Raw genomic sequence first — 17520 nt, 5'->3', positions numbered from 1 at the left:
AATTCTTAGTAAATAATACTATAATGTACATGCTATTCTATTTAACTGTATGTATGTTGTACCTAACTTTATTGAGGTTATGTCTATTGTTCAATCTGATTATATCAGCAGTTTGTTTAACAAGAGATCCCAGAGGGATCTTGGCGCCCACCTTTGTACNAAATGGCAATTTTGAAAGAAATTTTAACAGGGAGGGTTGGTTGGTTTCACAGTAGGGGTTGATACTTTTAATGCTGGAAATAGCAAGTCTTAACAGCAATTAGGGTTGTTGAACGTTTTAAAGTCACTAGCTTGCTTCAGCAGCCTCCTCCTCTCTCCAGCACCTTCATTCTTGCGTCTTCAGTTTTACAATCAATTGATTCTTTTTTGAACTACCTTATTCGAATACGTATGATGTACAGATGTAAAAAATAAAAGCAAACACTTTAGTCTCCTTATGTTCAGGACATATTTGATAACTTTTATGACCAGAACATATTTGGTAACTTTTATATAAATGTATTTGAAACAACTATTTTTTTAATTTGTTGACAATTTTTTTTTATTCACATTTTTCTATATCAAAACATACACAATATGTAACATAGACATGTACTCCTGAGTACAAATAGTACTTCCTGAAACGGACTGCTGCATCTTTTATTTGTAATATTTCTAATGAAAAGGTTTTTATGCATGATTTTGAGATGAAATATTACCTCATTTCATTAACTGAAAACATTCTTGACTCTGATACAAGGACCGAATCCAATCCTCATATAATAAAAGAATGAGAAATGAAAGAATGTGATGATTTACTACGAGTTGATGACCAAATGAGGTGCTACTGCTACAACTTATCCATTGTACCTCTACATACACCGACTTCCATACACCATGTCACACATTCCAGGGGAGTAGTACAGACCATCAATTCAGCCTAAGTAAATAGTAAAGGGACACAACTCTGTATCTCGAATACTGGGACACAACTCCATGTTTCAGATACTATTAATCTGATGAATCTCCATCTAGAAAACACCTTGACTTTTTGTTCGAGAAGAACCACCAGGAGTTCTGTAAGCCATGTATATTAGAGTGTAACCAGTCTGCATTCCCCGATGTCTCAATATGTTTTGCGTTAAATTTTGGAACGCATGATAATCTGTTCATAGATCACACTTTCTTCACTTTCCTGTTGCCATTGGATTTCTTAGCACCAATATTACAGAATCTCCTCTCAGGAACATTTTTGAAATGTATCTGTCTTTATTCACTGGTTTTGATTTCTTCTTTCCCTTTCCTGTTTTTGGTACTTCAGTCCACATTTCCTTAACATTTTCCAAGACCATATTGCAATGCCTGTGGGATAGAAAACAAATTATCAATATATACTTTTGATCATACATACATTGGTATCTTCAGTGCTAGCCATTTCAAAAATTGGGATCCAATCAAGCTGAATACAATATAACCTTTGAACTCTAGATTCCCTTAAATTGCATCCTTATTGTATTATGATTCAACTTGATGTCAAGGTTGTGCCTTCACCTAAACTGCTGGTTTATTTTCAAAACTAGTTTTAACAATCATGCATTGGAACTGGACAATTCGAGTCATCCCTTTTTTCCCCCTAAAGAATAAATCGGTGATCTATGCAACTTCTGTGCAATGCATCCAAAATAAGAGAGACTACATGGTATAATGACCAGCTGTATCTCTTAATGATTTTGACAATGATGCTCAAGACCCAACAAAAATTGTCCTATGAAAAACCCCGATGCATAATGCTTAAAGCAAAGTTAAAGCAATGTGGAAGTATGTTTCTAAGAGGTAAACTTATGCATTGCCTTATAAACATTTGATGTAATTAATTCAAAAATAACAAATGAGATAATATTTAAACAAATCAAAAGTTGTACCAGCCTTTAAGAAAATTGTGAGTAGTAACATTTTTGTTGGGTTCGCCTAACTAGTTTGGACAAAGTCAACCATATTAACTTTGACATGGTCTATTTGAATTTTCTCTCTCCTGAACATCACTTCACATATAATGGTACATAAACCAATATATGGCAAGTATCATGTAAATATGATATGGTACACGGACAAAAGCTGTTTGGTCACTTATTGTGATATATGAATCTGATGCAAGAAATAAAATTGTAATAATGTTGCCATGATTGAAATTAATGTTTAGATAAATAACGACGAATATGGAGTAAAACAAAGTTTTTAAGTCAGTGTTGCCTCTTCTTTTTTTTATTAAAACATCCCGAGCCAATATGTCAATGTAACCAGATGGACAGCCAATGCAATTGATAAATACTTTTTTTTTCAAAATTCAAATCGGATATCTTTTCCCGATTCACCAAGAAAAAGCCATGCATTCAAAAGAATTCTGCAAATCATCATGATATAACATGAAAAGTCAAGGAAGTTCCCAACTTTTTCAATATTTATTGATCATGCTTTTTAACAGGGCTAGACATTAAGGGTAGCTCGCTGGTCTAGGACTAGTGAGATCTCCAGTCTGACAAGTGGTTTAATACATCTGCTAACCTGTACGACTAGTCAAAATTTGATACAGTATTACCGATCTTGTTGAACAATATATAAGTAAGTGGAGTTTGCACATAGACTAGTAAAATTAGAAATTACAATCCAGACAAGTCTACTAGTGGTTCTTAAAAATTAATTTCTAGCCCTGTTGAAGTGCTGGTAAGTCTTTATTTTCAGTACTAGAAGTAGAACCCCTAGAAGTATCACCAATATTACATATTAATAGCATAATGATAATATTTATGGTGGTGACTTGAAGTGAAATTGCTCTACATTGAATCAACCACAAAGTGCTTGAACAGATTAGGCACTCCCTTATATACCTTCCCAGATTCATTGTCTTTCATAATTGTAAAATTTCTTTGTGTATCATGGTTGAATGAACATTAGTTTTCTTATTACATGAAAAACTTGTACAGATGAATTGCATTTAACCATAACATACAAAAATATCTTGCAATGTGTCAGTCTTGAATTGAAAAAAGTCCCACTGCAACCTTTTCCAGACAAGAATGCAGATTACAATATGTTGTTACATCATTAAGATACACAGGTTTACAAATGTCACTCATGTAGCAGTCACCTGTCAAATGCTTTTACTCTGGCAAGAAGTTTTTTGTTGTTCCTGCAGTTGATGAGGACTTGTGTGTTATTCTTTACTGACTGTGTCAGTACTGACAGGGGCCCCGTGTTAAACTCCTCCTGTTCTCGCTGTTGGAGCTCCTCCGGTGTCATCTCACTCTTGGGCTTCTGCAGTAATGCCCTAAACAAAGAAGTATTAGGTATGATTAGTTAAATACATTTAATTGGTTAGACTGTCCAAGTATTGAATTTGGCAGGTACTGGAGCACAGGCAAATTTGGTTATATAGTCAAATATGACCAAACGTATATATAGGACAAATACATGTACACGAGTCCTGGACGTGTTTGTGTCGTGCACACGATAAAAGGCAAGTTGGTGAAATAAAAAATTACTGTCTAGTAACACAAAATTCAATGATTTGTTTGCTTGCACCATCGCTATTTTCCCCTATGAACATTAATCCCTTTAGCTTATTAGTAACACACTAGCATGTCACTGCCTTTGCAATATGGTATCAATGTGTTTTGGAAAATTAGCATCCTGATGATGCAGATTTGAGCCACAGGTGTGCTTTGAAACAGCTTTTGGAAGATATTGGAATGATAACATGCAGTGATAGTTGTTCATGTACCTGTGTCTGTCTAATCATCAGAGTTAGGGGAAAAGAAGGATGCAAGTACCAAACTTGCAACAGTAAAATTCAATAAAAATCTTTGGTTTCTTCAACTCACCTGTTATTTCATTTTTTATAATTAGCCGGAGTTTTCTCTGGCCCTGACACCAGACTTACGACATTTTGACAGATATATGTCTGGTGTGGGGCCAGAGCGCTCTTCTATATGAAAATGTGGAATTCTCTGACACCGTATCGGAAGTTATGAGGCGAGGACAACAAAAATCTACTATGAGTCTATGACACAACACATACCTCAATAAATGGTTTTTTATTGATCCAAATCCGCTCTTATTAATCATCAACAGTGAATTTTGTAAATTATTGTATATTTTATAACAAATAAACTACTTGGCAAAATGTAAGATGAGTCAACTTTGTCATCAAGTATAAATAAAGACTATAATTATTATCATTATTAACAGCTGCTAAATTCCGTCAGTAGAGTCCTTAGTTTTCAATTGTTCCAAAATTTCCCACCTGAGCAAAAGGTATTTTTGTAGATCATGGGTATGTGTTGTGTCATATTAGATTTTTGTTGTCATCACCTCATAACTCTCCGATACGAAATTAAACGGACAGTACAGGGGTTGACACTAACTTTTAATAGGTGGTGGACCGCAGGTCCACCTGCTCTCTTGATCTGGTGGACCTGGTTAATTTCTGGTGGACCTGAATAATATTCTCAGATCTGGGGCGCTTTGCGCCCCGGTCGACGAGCGTAGCGAGGAGTGGGAGGTGGGTTCGAGAGGGGGTACCCCCCCTCCTGAATAAGAGGGGGGTATGGGGGTCCTCCCCCGAATTTTTTTAAAAGCTAGATGCAAAATCCTGGCATCTGAGGGTTTTAAACAAATAATGAAGGTTTTTTAATTTTCTGTAAAATACTTGTTTTTTNTCGTCCAAGAATGATAACGACAACTTTTAGCGGGTTAACAACACGAAAATACGATACATTTTTTAACCAGATGGGATTTTACGGCTCGCTGGCGAAGGAAATAAAGTCTTTATTAGTATATTTCTGAACAATATTCTCAAATATATATACACTAATCAAGTAATATGCGGTGGACCGGCGGTCTACCAGCTTTGAAGATTAAGTGGACAGTCCAAGATTTTGGTGGACCCAGTCCTCCGGTCTACCGTTAGTGTCGACCCCTGCAGTATGGTGTTGGGAGAAATCCATATTTTCATATAGTAGTGCGCTCTGGCCTGGCCCCACACCAGACATCTGTCTGTCAAAATGTCTGGTGTCAGGACCAGAGGAAACTGAGGCTACCTTTATAATATGTAGGAGATAAATAGAATCTTATTTGGTTGTGGTCCATGGACTGTGAAATCTCAACACCCGGGTGAGAGTTTGGCTGTCATGCACCCGGCAAAGCCTTGTGCATGCATATGCTGGACAGTCAAACTTATACTCAAGTGATTCTCCTGTCCATGATTGTCACACATCATGAGTATTACCTGTTACTCAATTATTCCATACTGTTGTTTTTATTTAAAAAAAATGTTAAAACTTCCCACCGGCGGGTATCCATTCTAAATTACAATGTAAAGTACCCCCACCCCCATAATGTATAGCTGTTTTGAGCTATATGACATCAACCTAATGAATATGGGAAAGCTATATGTTTCCAGAAGAAAAGAGATCATGTCTGAAGAATACATTTTAATAGCATGCATATCACATCATATAGGTTTATAACAGAAAAAATATTCATCTTTCCAACAGTTAAAATTTACGAATTTCTCTCAATCTATTTAATTGACAACGTCTTCATTAAACAAAAATAAACTAACATGTCTAATAAAGATGAAAAGCATAATCAAATGCTATATTGTGAGGGTATATGAAAGGAGAGAGTTCTTTTATGACATTGTTTTGATTGTGAAACCGGCGCCGGCGTACATTGTTATGATGCTAAAACATATTTTTCAAGACAGCTTTAAGGAAAATAACACTATGAATTCAGGCAATTTAGCAATATTTAAAACGACATATGAGTACAATCAACTTACGACATATTGATGATTTGATTTCAACGGATTGCAATATCAATTCAATATTTGACTGCAGATCTAGCGCGTCGGCTGTACGTTTATTGTCTATTGCGCATGTGTACATCAATAAACATCCGTTTCCTGTAAAGATTTTCATAACTACAGGCTCGGTTGTGCCAGACAGCTGTGTACAGCCTTGGAGATATATGGCCTTGACAGCGTGAATGCGTTCCCCGATCCTGATATTACAAATAACAAGTGCGTTATAACATTTGACATTTCTCTAAAATCAAGCCATTGAAACTCTTTCAATTATGTAATTATTATCTTATACTAACTTTAACGCACCGTGGTCAAAGGCTTATGTGGCTGTGACAAGTTATACTTGGATCTACCGGACTGTGATTAATGCTACTAGTTTCCTGTGAGGTTGGAAGAAAACGTGTCGATCAGCCACTGAGCCACAACATAGGAACCTGCACCGCATTAATAGTGAGTACTATGCACACAATTACTTAAATGTCATAATAAATGTAGATACCAGACTATTGCATATCAATTTCAGTACTTGAACGTGATTAAGCCAGCACCTGACCTCAGAGTCGTTCTGGCGATTACCGGTGAATTTCTGAATTTCGTTACCGGGACCTAACAATATTACTAAGGCTTTGGTCATTTTTGCCTCGTCATGCATGCTCATGACTACCGGTAATTTCCTTCACTTAACATTGATTGACCCGTTTCGGGGTCTTCAAACATGTATTTTGTACTTCTTCTTTTCTTACTTCAGAAAACCCAACAATGAAGACAACTTGGATCTGTCAGTTGGCTGCTTTTGCATTGATTGCCATTATATCTGTATCTTGTAATGGCGAGAAGAAGGAGAAACGGTTGCAGATTGGTGTGAAGAAGAGGGTTGATCCAGACAAGTGCAAAATAAAATCTAAGAAGGGAGATACTCTTAGTATGCACTACACTGTAAGTATAAAAGTCATTACCCTCCTCATTTTTTTTACTGGAAACCAATCAAACACAGATCATGGACAATTTCCTCTACCAACATGTAAAAAAAACCCCGCGTTACAGAGATGGCAACGAACCTTCAGTATTGGACCTTGTTTTTACTAATAAAGAAAACATGATTGGAGATATTTCATACAAAGCCAGTATAGGCTCCAGTGATCACCTTTCACTATCCTTTAGTTATTCATGTTTTAGTGATGAATCCCCACCCCCAATTCGGAAAAAAAAATTACAACAGAGGGAACTACAATGCTATCCGCCAAGAGTTAAACTCAGTTAACTGGGATGTTATGGACGACATGGACCTGGATGAAGTCTGGGAATTCTTTGCTGCAAACATATCTATAGTTGCTGAACACCATGTACCAGTGAGCAAAGGACGAACAGGCAGCATAACAGGTACCCAGGTACAAAAGAACCCTCTGGAATAAAGATGCAAGGAACAAAGCCACAAAGGCCATAATAAATCAACACTACCACTTTGAGAAACCGATGGCAAGCAAGATCAAATCTGACCCCAAACTATTTTGGAACTATGTCAAAAGAGCCAAAACCAAAGAGAAGGTAATGCAACTGGAAAAAACAAATGGAGAGCTAACCACAAATGACAAGGAAAAGGCAGAAACTTTAAATCTACACTTTGCAAGTGTATTCGTAGATGAAGGCACAATCAAAATCCCCGGTTTCCCGCCTCGAACATTTATATTCCGTAAATATGTGCAAAATCAAAAGTTACCTGCAAAATGGAAACATGCAATTGTGACTCCGATCTTCAAAAAAGGAAATAAAAAAAAATCCAGGTAACTACAGACCGATTAGACAAATGGCTGATGGAACTAAATCCAGACAAATGTAAAAACCTCAAAATATATACAGGCCAAGAGAAGAACGTCAGATATGAGATCACCCAGCAAGGGGAGAGACATCAAATAGATCTGGTGACAAGTGAAAGAGATCTCGGTGTAGTTATTGACAAAAATCTGAAATTTCGTGAGCAAGTAAACTGCAGTATCTAAAGCTAACAGAAACGTAGGTCTCATATTCAAAACTTTCAATTGTATTAATGAAGAAATGTTTCTCAACCTTTACAAATCTTTGGTACATCCATACCTTGAAATTAATGTTACTACATGGTCACCTATACTGAAAAAAGACAAAATCTCCTTAGAGAATGTTCAAAGAAGGGCAACCAAACTAGTTCCATCCCTAAAAGTTCTCTCGTACCCTGAACGTATTCGTCGACTACGGCTACCATCATTTGAATATAGAAGCCTAAGATCTGACATGGTAGAAATCTATAAGCTGATAAACACCACAGATATGACCAACCAACAAATCATCCCTGCCTTCGACAACCTCAATACGAGGGGAAACTCAAAAATGCTGAAAAAATTTGGTATAAGACCAACATTAGGGGACATGCTTTTAAAAATAGAATTGTAAATAATTGGAATCAACTCCCTACAGTTGTGGTAGATTCCCCAACCTTAAATGTTTTTAAATCTAGACTCAATAAGCATTGGGTCAAACATCCAATGAAGTTTTTACCATCATGCTACTAATATATAATATTAAGTTGTATACGCGTCCTCTGCGTAACCTGTAAATAAGTGAACAACTATGAAGAAGCGTCAACAGAAGCAATGAATTATGCTTGCGAAGACGTCGACTACCATGAACCATGAACAGGTGCTGGACACACGAACATGATGTGTATATACATCATATTCCAGGTCCAGGTCCCCTAGTAGGACCTTCAGATACCAAATTTACGTCCACATACTGGAAGAAGTAGAAGAGAACCCATACAAAGGAGTTGTTTTTACACAACTCCATGAAATGGGACGCTCATATCTGCACCATTACAAATAAAGCAAACTCCAAGCTCGGGTTCTTACAAAGAAATCTGCGACATTGTCCTTCGTCCCTAAAGTTAACAGCTTACAAGTCACTAATAAGGTCTGTGTTGGAATACGTACAGCTCAACAATGTGGGATCTGTACCAGCATAACAACATCCATTCTTTGGAAAAGATACATCATTGCACTGTCCAGCAGCATGACATCAATGCTGAATGCCCTGAAACTGCCATCACTCAGGGATCGCAGAAGGGACCATCAACTTGTCCTCTTCTTTAAAATTGTGAAAGGGCTAGTGGCTGTACCTGTAAACCAAGTCTTGTCTAAATCAAACAATCGGACTAGAGCAAAGAACAGGGAAAAAATTCGGCAATTTCAGTGTTATACTGACACATATTAGAACCCATTCTTTCCTCGTAGCATCACTGATTGGAACAACCTCCCAGAAGATCTGGTCAAAACAACTGACTTAAAAACCTTTAAAACTTTACTACCAGCAAATGAAATCCTAAGGGCACTCCTCCAACCCTGGAAATATACTTCCAGTACCATACAGATACAGACATTATATAATAGCATAATATAGTAATATATCCATCATATTAAGGTCAAGGTGTCCAAAAAATCAAAAGCATGTGGACAGCTATTGATTTCACCTGTGCAATCAATAGCTGTCCATGTGCTTTTGATTTTCAAGAGTTGCAGAGAATGTATTAAAGAGAGCATATGACATCTGGGATTTTGATGACAAGTTACATTAATTTTCAGTATATATACATTCTTTGACAACCAATCCACTCATTATAGAAATAAGTGATTCAATACCAATACATAACACTACATAATTGTACATATATGTACTTGACTACCTGGTAGTTCTACATATGAGATATGATCAGTTTGTGTGATTCATGATATTAATTGACTTTATGTTTCGTTGCAACATTGGAGATCACATATAGATTCACAGTAATTGCACAAGTTATTTAAAGAGTGTTATATAATGTACAAGGAAAGTGAAAGTGTGGATGCAAAGTAATGTTAAGGTGAATGCTGGTTGCTAGCATAGCCTGACTTGGGGAGGTGAGTTTGGAGCAAACGCTCATCAGGTCACACAAGAAAACAAATGAACATTCAATAAATAAATCAAACCCTTAACCAAGTCATAATATATATCATTATTGTTTAATTTTAGGGTACACTGAGTGATGGAACTGAGTTCGACAGCAGTATACCTCGTGGATCCCCCTTCACGTTTACACTTGGGGCTAATCAAGTCATCAAAGGCTGGGATCAGGGACTTATGGGGTATGTGAACAAACAGAAGAACTATTCATACATCCAAATTACACCGCTTTTGTATTGCAATATTACGTAAACTTGAGTATCGGGTGACAACACATGTAATTATTTTTGATGGCTAATAGTTTTGTACTATCCTGGAAGATTTTGTTGCACTAATTTTGGACAAACACTGAAGCTGACAATTCAGCTGAAGCATTGCTAACAAAGAATGTCATTCATTGCCCTTCAGAGGACAAAGCCCTATTATAAACAGGAATGAAATTACACTTTTTACTACATGAACATCAAAGTTTGACATACTTAGAACTCATTATAGTTATGTCTGAAATGATATTTACTGTAATGTGATACTGTATAACTGTATTACATTGTTTGTTTATTGTATAACATTGTTTGTTTGCCTGTATAACTGTACAACATGGTGTGTTTACTGTATAACTGTATTTCATTGTTTGTTTGTCTGTATAACATTGTTTGTTTGCCTGTATAACTGTACAACATTGTGTGTTTACTGTATAACTGTATTTCATTGTTTGTTTGTCTATATAAACTGTATTACATTGTTTGTTTGTCTGTATAACTACATTGTTTGTTTGTCTGTATAACTGTATTACATTGTTTGTTTGTCTGTATAACTGTAATACATTGTTTGTTTGTCTGTATAACATTGTTTGTTTGCCTGTATAACTGTATTACATTGCTTGTTTGTCTGTATAAACTGTATAACATTGTTTGTTTGCCTGTGTAACTGTATTACATTGTTTGTTTGTCTGTATAACTGTACAACATTGGCATTGTTAGTTTGCCTGTAAAACTGTATTTTGTTTGTCTGTATAACATTGTTTGTTTGTCTGTATAAATGTATAACATTGTTTGTTTGTCTGTATAACTGTATAGCATTGTTAGTTTGCCTGTAAAACTGTATTGCTTTGTTTGTTTACTGTATAACTGTATTACATTGTTTGTTTACTGTAAATCTGTATTACATTGTTTGTGTACTATATTACATTGTGTGTTTACTAGTACTGTATAACTGTATTTCATTGTTTGTTTGTCTGTATAACATTGTTTGTTTGTCTGTATAAATGTATAACATTGTTTGTTTGTCTGTATAACTGTATTACATTGTTAATTTGTCTGTATAACTGTATTGCATTGTTTGTTTGTCTGTATAACTATATTACATTGTTTGTTTGTCTGTAAAACTGTATAACATTGTTTGTTTGTCTGTATAACTGTATAGCATTGTTAGTTTGCCTGTATAACTGTATTGCTTTGTTTGTTTACTGTATAACTGTATTACATTGTTTGTTTACTGTATAACATTGTTTGTTTAACTGTATAACATTGTTTGTTTGTCTGTATAACTGTATTACATTGTTTGTTTGTCTGTATAACTGTATTACATTGTTTGTTTGTCTGTATAACTGTATTACATTGTTTGTTTACTGTAAATCTGTATTACATTGTTTGTGTACTATATTACATTGTGTGTTTACTAGTACTGTATAACTGTATTTCATTGTTTGTTTGTCTGTATAACTGTATAACATTGTTTGTTTGTCTGTATAACTGTATTACATTGTTTGTTTGTCTGTAAAACTGTATAACATTGTTTGTTTGTCTGTATAACTGTATAACATTGTTAGTTTGCCTGTATAACTGTATTGCTTTGTTTGCTTACTGTATAACTGTATTACATTGTTTGTTTACTGTATAACATTGTTTGTTTGTCTGTATAACTGTATAACATTGTTTGTTTGTCTGTATAACTGTATAACATTGTTTGTTTGTCTGTATAACTGTATAACATTGTTTGTTTGTCTGTATAACTGTATAACATTGTTTGTTTGTCTGTATAACTGTATAACATTGTTTGTTTGTCTGTATAACTGTATAACATTGTTTGTTTGTCTGTATAACTGTATAACATTGTTTGTTTGTCTGTATAACTGTATAACATTGTTTGTTTGTCTGTATAACTGTATATCATTGTTTGTTTGTCTGTATAACTGTATAACATTGTTTGTTTGTCTGTATAACTGTATTGCTTTGTTTGTTTATTGATAACTGTATTACATTGTTTGTTTATTGTATAACATTGTTTGTTTGTCTGTATTACTGTATAACATTGTTTGTTTGTCTGTATAACTGTATAACATTGTTTGTTTGTCTGTATAACTGTATAACATTGTTTGTTTGTCTGTATAACTGTATAACATTGTTTGTTTGTCTGTATAACTGTATAACATTGTTTGTTTGTCTGTATAACTGTATAACATTGTTTGTTTGTCTGTATAACTGTATAACATTGTTTGTTTGTCTGTATAACTGTATTGCTTTGTTTGTTTACTTGATAACTGTATTACATTGTTTGTTTATTGTATAACATTGTTTGTTTAATATCATGAATTTACCTGATAGGACGTGTGAAGGAGAGATGAGGAAACTTGCTATCCCTGCTAACCTGGGCATTGGTGAACGAGGAGCCCCACCCAAGATTCCTCGTAAGTCCAGTATAACATTGTTTGTTTGTCTGTATAACTGTATTACATTGTTTGTTTACTGTATAACATTGTTTGTTTGATATCATGAATTTACCTGATAGGATGTGTGAAGGAGAGATGAGGAAACTTGTTATCCCTGCTAACCTGGGCTATGGTGAACGTGGAGCCCCACCCAAGATTCCTCGTAAGTCCATGAACCTGGTAGCAATTGTATGGCTCATGTCAAGACATTTAATATCCATAGGCATTTTGTTTAGCTGTCAGAGGTCAAAAACAATGTCACTGTCACTATAAATAGGTTTTCCTACCAAAACGACATCATAACTGCACAAAATTAATCTCTTATCCATTGTCACAAAATTTCATATCTGTGTTCACAAACATCACCTCTCTCATCAGCTCATGTTTTGATCTTCCTTGGTAAAAAAAATAAGGTCACCAGTACTGAAAATAGAATTTTGCAGTTATCACTCTATATAATTGATTTCTATGGGATTGTTATGAAATCTGTAATGTTCACATACATCACTTCTTATATGACTTTACATTAAGATCATCTAGGGTCAAAAACCAGGTCAGCATTATTGTTGATATAATTCTTTACAATATCATTGTATTGACTACATTTTGATTTGATTGTCACAAATATAGTGTTATCATTACTTGTCAAACAGAACCTCTTGTTAAAGTTCCCATTTTGACATAATAAAAATTGTTGATGCGGTGGAATCAGGTACCCTTGTGATGTACTACTACTCTAACCACAAAATAGGCAACATTAAAAAGTCAACACGTTCTATAGGTATCCATTAGTCACATTCTCTTACACGGTTAGGTTGTTAACTCTGTATTTATTGTGTATCAAACAATATAGATTTTGGGATTATTGTCCGATGTAAGATATACAAGGATGTATCTGTAAATCAAGTATTGCAATAAAGGATATGTCTGCTCTTTCAAATCAGGTCTTGCAATAATTTTCTTCTACCCCAAGACATTCTGTATTTTCAAAATGTCAGATTGATATTAAATTCAAATTGTGATAGGATTTGTATACTCTCTTATGCCTTATTCTGATTTACTTTAAAAAAAAAAAATGCAGTCAGATCACAACTTGTCTCAGAAGAGCAGTATTTTTAATAGAATGTTGGTATACTCTTAGATTACAAAGCTTGACCTTGTTCACTTGACTTTTTAGTATGAAATAATGCCATTCTGGTTATATATGTACTGTCTGCTTTGTGATGTACCAGTATAGTAGGATAGTCTCTTGGTTTCTCCTAAATTACACTTGCAGAATACATAGCATTGATGTATTCACTGGTATGTCAAGATATAAAATTGCATTTATTTACTGGCAATCATGTAATAAAAATTATAAAATGAAATTGAAACCTATTTTAGTTCACATAATTTGTGGTTGTCATAATAATAATTCTTTTGTTTTCTGCAGCCAACAGTGAACTTGTGTTTGAAGTTGAGCTACTGAAAATCGACCGCAAAGACGAGCTGTGAAAAGTGAGACTATGATGTCTATGAAGTAATGTGTTGAAAGGGACTGTGAGAATTTTGAGATGTAACAGGGCGAACTAATTTGATGTGTAGGTTTGGTGTGTGTGGTTGTATTTGGTATCATTCTAAAATACAGTTTCATAACGGTATATGTTATGTATTTTAATCCTTAATAGTGTAAAAGACATGTATATCCGAAGTAAGTGGTACTTGATCATGACAGGTTGACATCAATATTACAGTAATGATTGACCTCAAATTTATATGGCCAGCTGACAAATATTAATGCAAATAAAAAATTTACACAAATATACAGCAGTATTGTTTCTGATAGCATGAATGTTTGAAACTACAGTGTGTAATCACATTCAAGGCTTTTATTGGTCACTTTGGACTTCCAGTGCTTTTTTGTTTGTCAAATTACAAGCATCTATGACTATACACAAAGACTCATTTCAGATGGCTTTATTTAGCAGTGGTGGCCACAGATGTGAAGCAAAGACTGGGTTGCATAAAAATGTCTACAGAGCAGGAATAAAACAGCCCTTGTGAAAATTGTTACGTTCTTGAAGAACAAGGTTTTGCAGTTTTAGATCTTTGAATTGTGAACAATTTACATAACAGTAAATCATAGTAGAAAAGTGCCTGGAAATTATTCTACTGCTTGGAAGTTCATGTACCTTGTTTTTCAATGGAAAATTCAGGATGTCTTTTCCATATCACAAATGGAATTTTTAGGACTGAGAATCCTCGAAATTCAAGGTTTTACACCATGCTGTCTACACTAATGGACTATGTCATGACAAAATCAAAGGTACACAGCCATTTTTGATTGGTTTCAGGCAAAACAATTTTACAAATGGCTAGGCTGATACCTGTTCTTCAAAGCTTTCAGGGGAGTGATCCCCGACTTCAAAGTCCATCAATTTGACCATTATGCTGGCGCACAATTCTTTCCATGTACATCAAAGTATCAAACAAATCTACTTGGATCTTCTAGAATGTGGCACTTAAAGAGCCTTCAGTTTCTCATGACATACTCCAGGGGTGCAGGGAACAACAGTGTAACCTCTGGAATTTTGAGGATCGGGTTTGGATTCCAATTTGATAAATGCTGTAATCCACATGATCAAATTCACTACCTACATTGTATGGTGAACCGAGGGTTGTAATGTATCTGTGCGTGTCCATCAAGTATGAGCTGCTTGATTTGGGAACATGTAACTATTAGTATGTGGTTGAAATGGAAATATGTGATCAATTACTGTATATCATTAGTCCATTTCAGTTTGATTTTACACATAAAATCATTACTGAATCATGTACACGTCGGTTAAAATCATGTCGGGTATGCGAGACTTGTGCAGATTGTTTTGTAGAATAATAAAAGAAATTTCTACTTTCCATTGTGTTAGTGTTACTATTTAGAAATCTCAATTATACATTCAAGTATCAACAATTAAATTACACCAAGTATCAACAATTAAATTACACCAAGTATCTACAGTTACATTACACCATTGACTTGTATAGTTTTCAGTAAAGCAATATCACTCAAGAGTACAAATGTACCTTTATGCCACCAGACATACTGTTTCAATGTTGCATTGTGCACGAACGACTGTAAATGGTTCAGCAATTGATTTAGTTTAGAAATTATAAAGTTATATGAAGCGAAATACGTAAAGAGTTATGCTTGAACAATCTTGATCAGTGATGGAATGACCCAAAAATGAGCGGGTCTTAAGTAATGAATACAACTAATTCATCAAATTTTATAAAAGTAGAGAGAACGAATGAAATTATTGAGTAAAATCCATCAGTCAAGCAATTAGGAAATTTACCTTGATATTTGATGGCTTGTCGTGAAAAAAGTGAACATATGTCAAAAATTCTTCCAATGCTCTTCATAAAAAGTTATTAGTCCCCCACTGGTTCCCAGTGTAATAGGTTTGCACTCCTTCCATCCGTCCTTCCTTCCGTCCAAGAAGTTTGTCTGGTACATATCTTCTATACTATTTCACTTGGAGTAACCAGATTTGGTGTACAAGGACATCTTAGGATGGCAGAGTGCAAGAATTAGGTCATTATGACCTATGACTTTACCTTTGACCTGAACTTTTGAAAAAAGTTTGTCTGGGGCATATCTTTTATAATATTTCACCTGGAGTGACCAGATTTGGTGTACAGTACAAGGACATTTTTGGATGATGGAATGTAGAGTGCAAAAATTAGGTCACTGACCTTTGACCTTCACTTTTGAAAATCTTTGTCCGGTGTATATCTTCTATACTTTTTCACCTGGAGTAACTAGATTTGGTGAACAAAGACATCTAGGGATGACGGAGCACAGAGTGCAATAATTCGGTCACTGTGACCTTTGACCTTCACTTTTGAAAATGTTTGTCCGATGTATATCTTCTGTACTTATTCACCTGGAGTAACTAGATTTGGTGTGCAAGGACAACGGAGTGCAAGAAGTCAGCCACTATTTCCTTACTGTGACCTTTGCTTCCTGATATGTGTACTGTTTGTTAGAAATCATTACCGGTGGGGGACTATGGATTGCCTTGCAATACTAGCTGCCTTGTTGTTAATCGTCACGCTCCATTTAAGCTCACAAGAACTGGTCTAGATGATCATATGGCTTTAGCAGTTGTCGTGACAAAACAGATTTTCAGCTGACAATACTTTAAAAATATTCGTTAGTACAGAAAAAGAATTTTCTGGTGCGAAAAAATATATCGGGAGTAGATAGAGTTTAACCAATATTCAAGAAACGCATGAAAGCAATGTGCCCAGTAAAAGATGTTTATTGAGATGCATCCATAGCTGTATATTGTATTTTATACAAAGAGGTAGTATGGGAAAATACTGTGACATACAATATTACATATATAGTATATTTGTAAAATATATTAATTATATTTCTTATACTTTTTCAAAGTGATTACTTCAAGCTCCAAGTTGACAATGTAGTGTTGAATGACACCCTACAAAGTAATAGACTTTGAGGTTCGAAACATTTCAGAGATGTCAGTAAATAACATCTGGTAAGAGGTGACAAAGAATCTTTTTATAGTTAAGACTGTGTATTACTTACAGGTTAGGTAGTATAAACTGCTACGTGCCAAATGACCTGGGCATGATAACGTCAAGGTATTGGGCTAAAGGCGTTTCACATTACAGAGGAACAGTATTCTATAACGTCAAGGTATCGGGTTAAAGGCGCTTCACATTACAGAGGAACAGTATTCTATAATGTCAAGACTTACCCTCCACTTATGGTAAAAAGCTAGTTCAAACTGCAACATGCAAATACAGATTTGTTTAAGTGGTAGTTTGAACAGATATATGTAGCTCAGAGCAATTAAAGAATTAATTACAGGTGGAGGGGGAAGGAATCACTGTTTTTTTTTACCTCTTCCATCCAGAATTATATTTCCTGGGCCCCACTATACATATTTTTACAGTCAGTTGAAACCTTATCATCCATATACATGTATTACTAATT

The 17520-nt window shown here is 34.9% G+C and overlaps 2 protein-coding genes across 2 annotated transcripts; one reads left to right on the top strand and one right to left on the bottom strand.

Annotated features, from left to right (window-relative positions):
• Positions 1–706: 706 nt before the first annotated feature.
• On the bottom strand, positions 707–5920 carry LOC110449632 (small nuclear ribonucleoprotein Sm D2). The gene is made up of 3 exons (XM_021496656.1): positions 5819–5920; positions 3125–3304; positions 707–1341 (listed from the first exon to the last, which is right to left on the bottom strand). Exons 1-3 carry the CDS (start codon positions 5821–5823, stop codon positions 1167–1169), a joined length of 360 nt encoding a protein of 119 aa, XP_021352331.1. The 5' UTR covers positions 5824–5920; the 3' UTR covers positions 707–1166.
• A 106-nt stretch (positions 5921–6026) lies between these two features.
• On the top strand, positions 6027–15410 carry LOC110449550 (peptidyl-prolyl cis-trans isomerase FKBP2-like). Its single transcript, XM_021496533.1, has 5 exons — positions 6027–6292; positions 6591–6778; positions 9878–9990; positions 12596–12678; positions 13948–15410. The coding sequence occupies exons 2-5, from the start codon at positions 6602–6604 to the stop codon at positions 14007–14009; spliced, it is 435 nt and encodes a 144-aa protein (XP_021352208.1). The 5' UTR covers positions 6027–6292; positions 6591–6601; the 3' UTR covers positions 14010–15410.
• The last annotated feature ends 2110 nt before the right edge of the window (positions 15411–17520 follow it).

The sequence above is a fragment of the Mizuhopecten yessoensis genome, unplaced genomic scaffold, assembly GCF_002113885.1.
Source record: "Mizuhopecten yessoensis strain PY_sf001 unplaced genomic scaffold, ASM211388v2 scaffold57, whole genome shotgun sequence".
In the NCBI taxonomy this organism is placed as follows: domain Eukaryota; kingdom Metazoa; phylum Mollusca; class Bivalvia; order Pectinida; family Pectinidae; genus Mizuhopecten; species Mizuhopecten yessoensis.
The sequence above is the reverse complement of the archived record's forward strand: the minus strand, read 5'-3'. Positions and strand labels throughout refer to the sequence as shown.

Coding starts and splice junctions, on each gene's coding strand:
- LOC110449632 (XM_021496656.1), bottom strand. Junction 1,342..3,124: donor AGAGTAAAAGCATTTGACAG/GTGACTGCTACA, acceptor TCTATCCCACAG/GCATTGCAATATGGTCTTGG.
- LOC110449550 (XM_021496533.1), top strand. CDS start 6,602: ATGAAGACAACTTGGATCTGTCAGTTGGCTGCTTTTGCATTGATTGCC. Junction 6,779..9,877: donor CTCTTAGTATGCACTACACT/GTAAGTATAAAA, acceptor GTTTAATTTTAG/GGTACACTGAGTGATGGAAC. Junction 9,991..12,595: donor TGGGATCAGGGACTTATGGG/GTATGTGAACAA, acceptor TTTACCTGATAG/GATGTGTGAAGGAGAGATGA.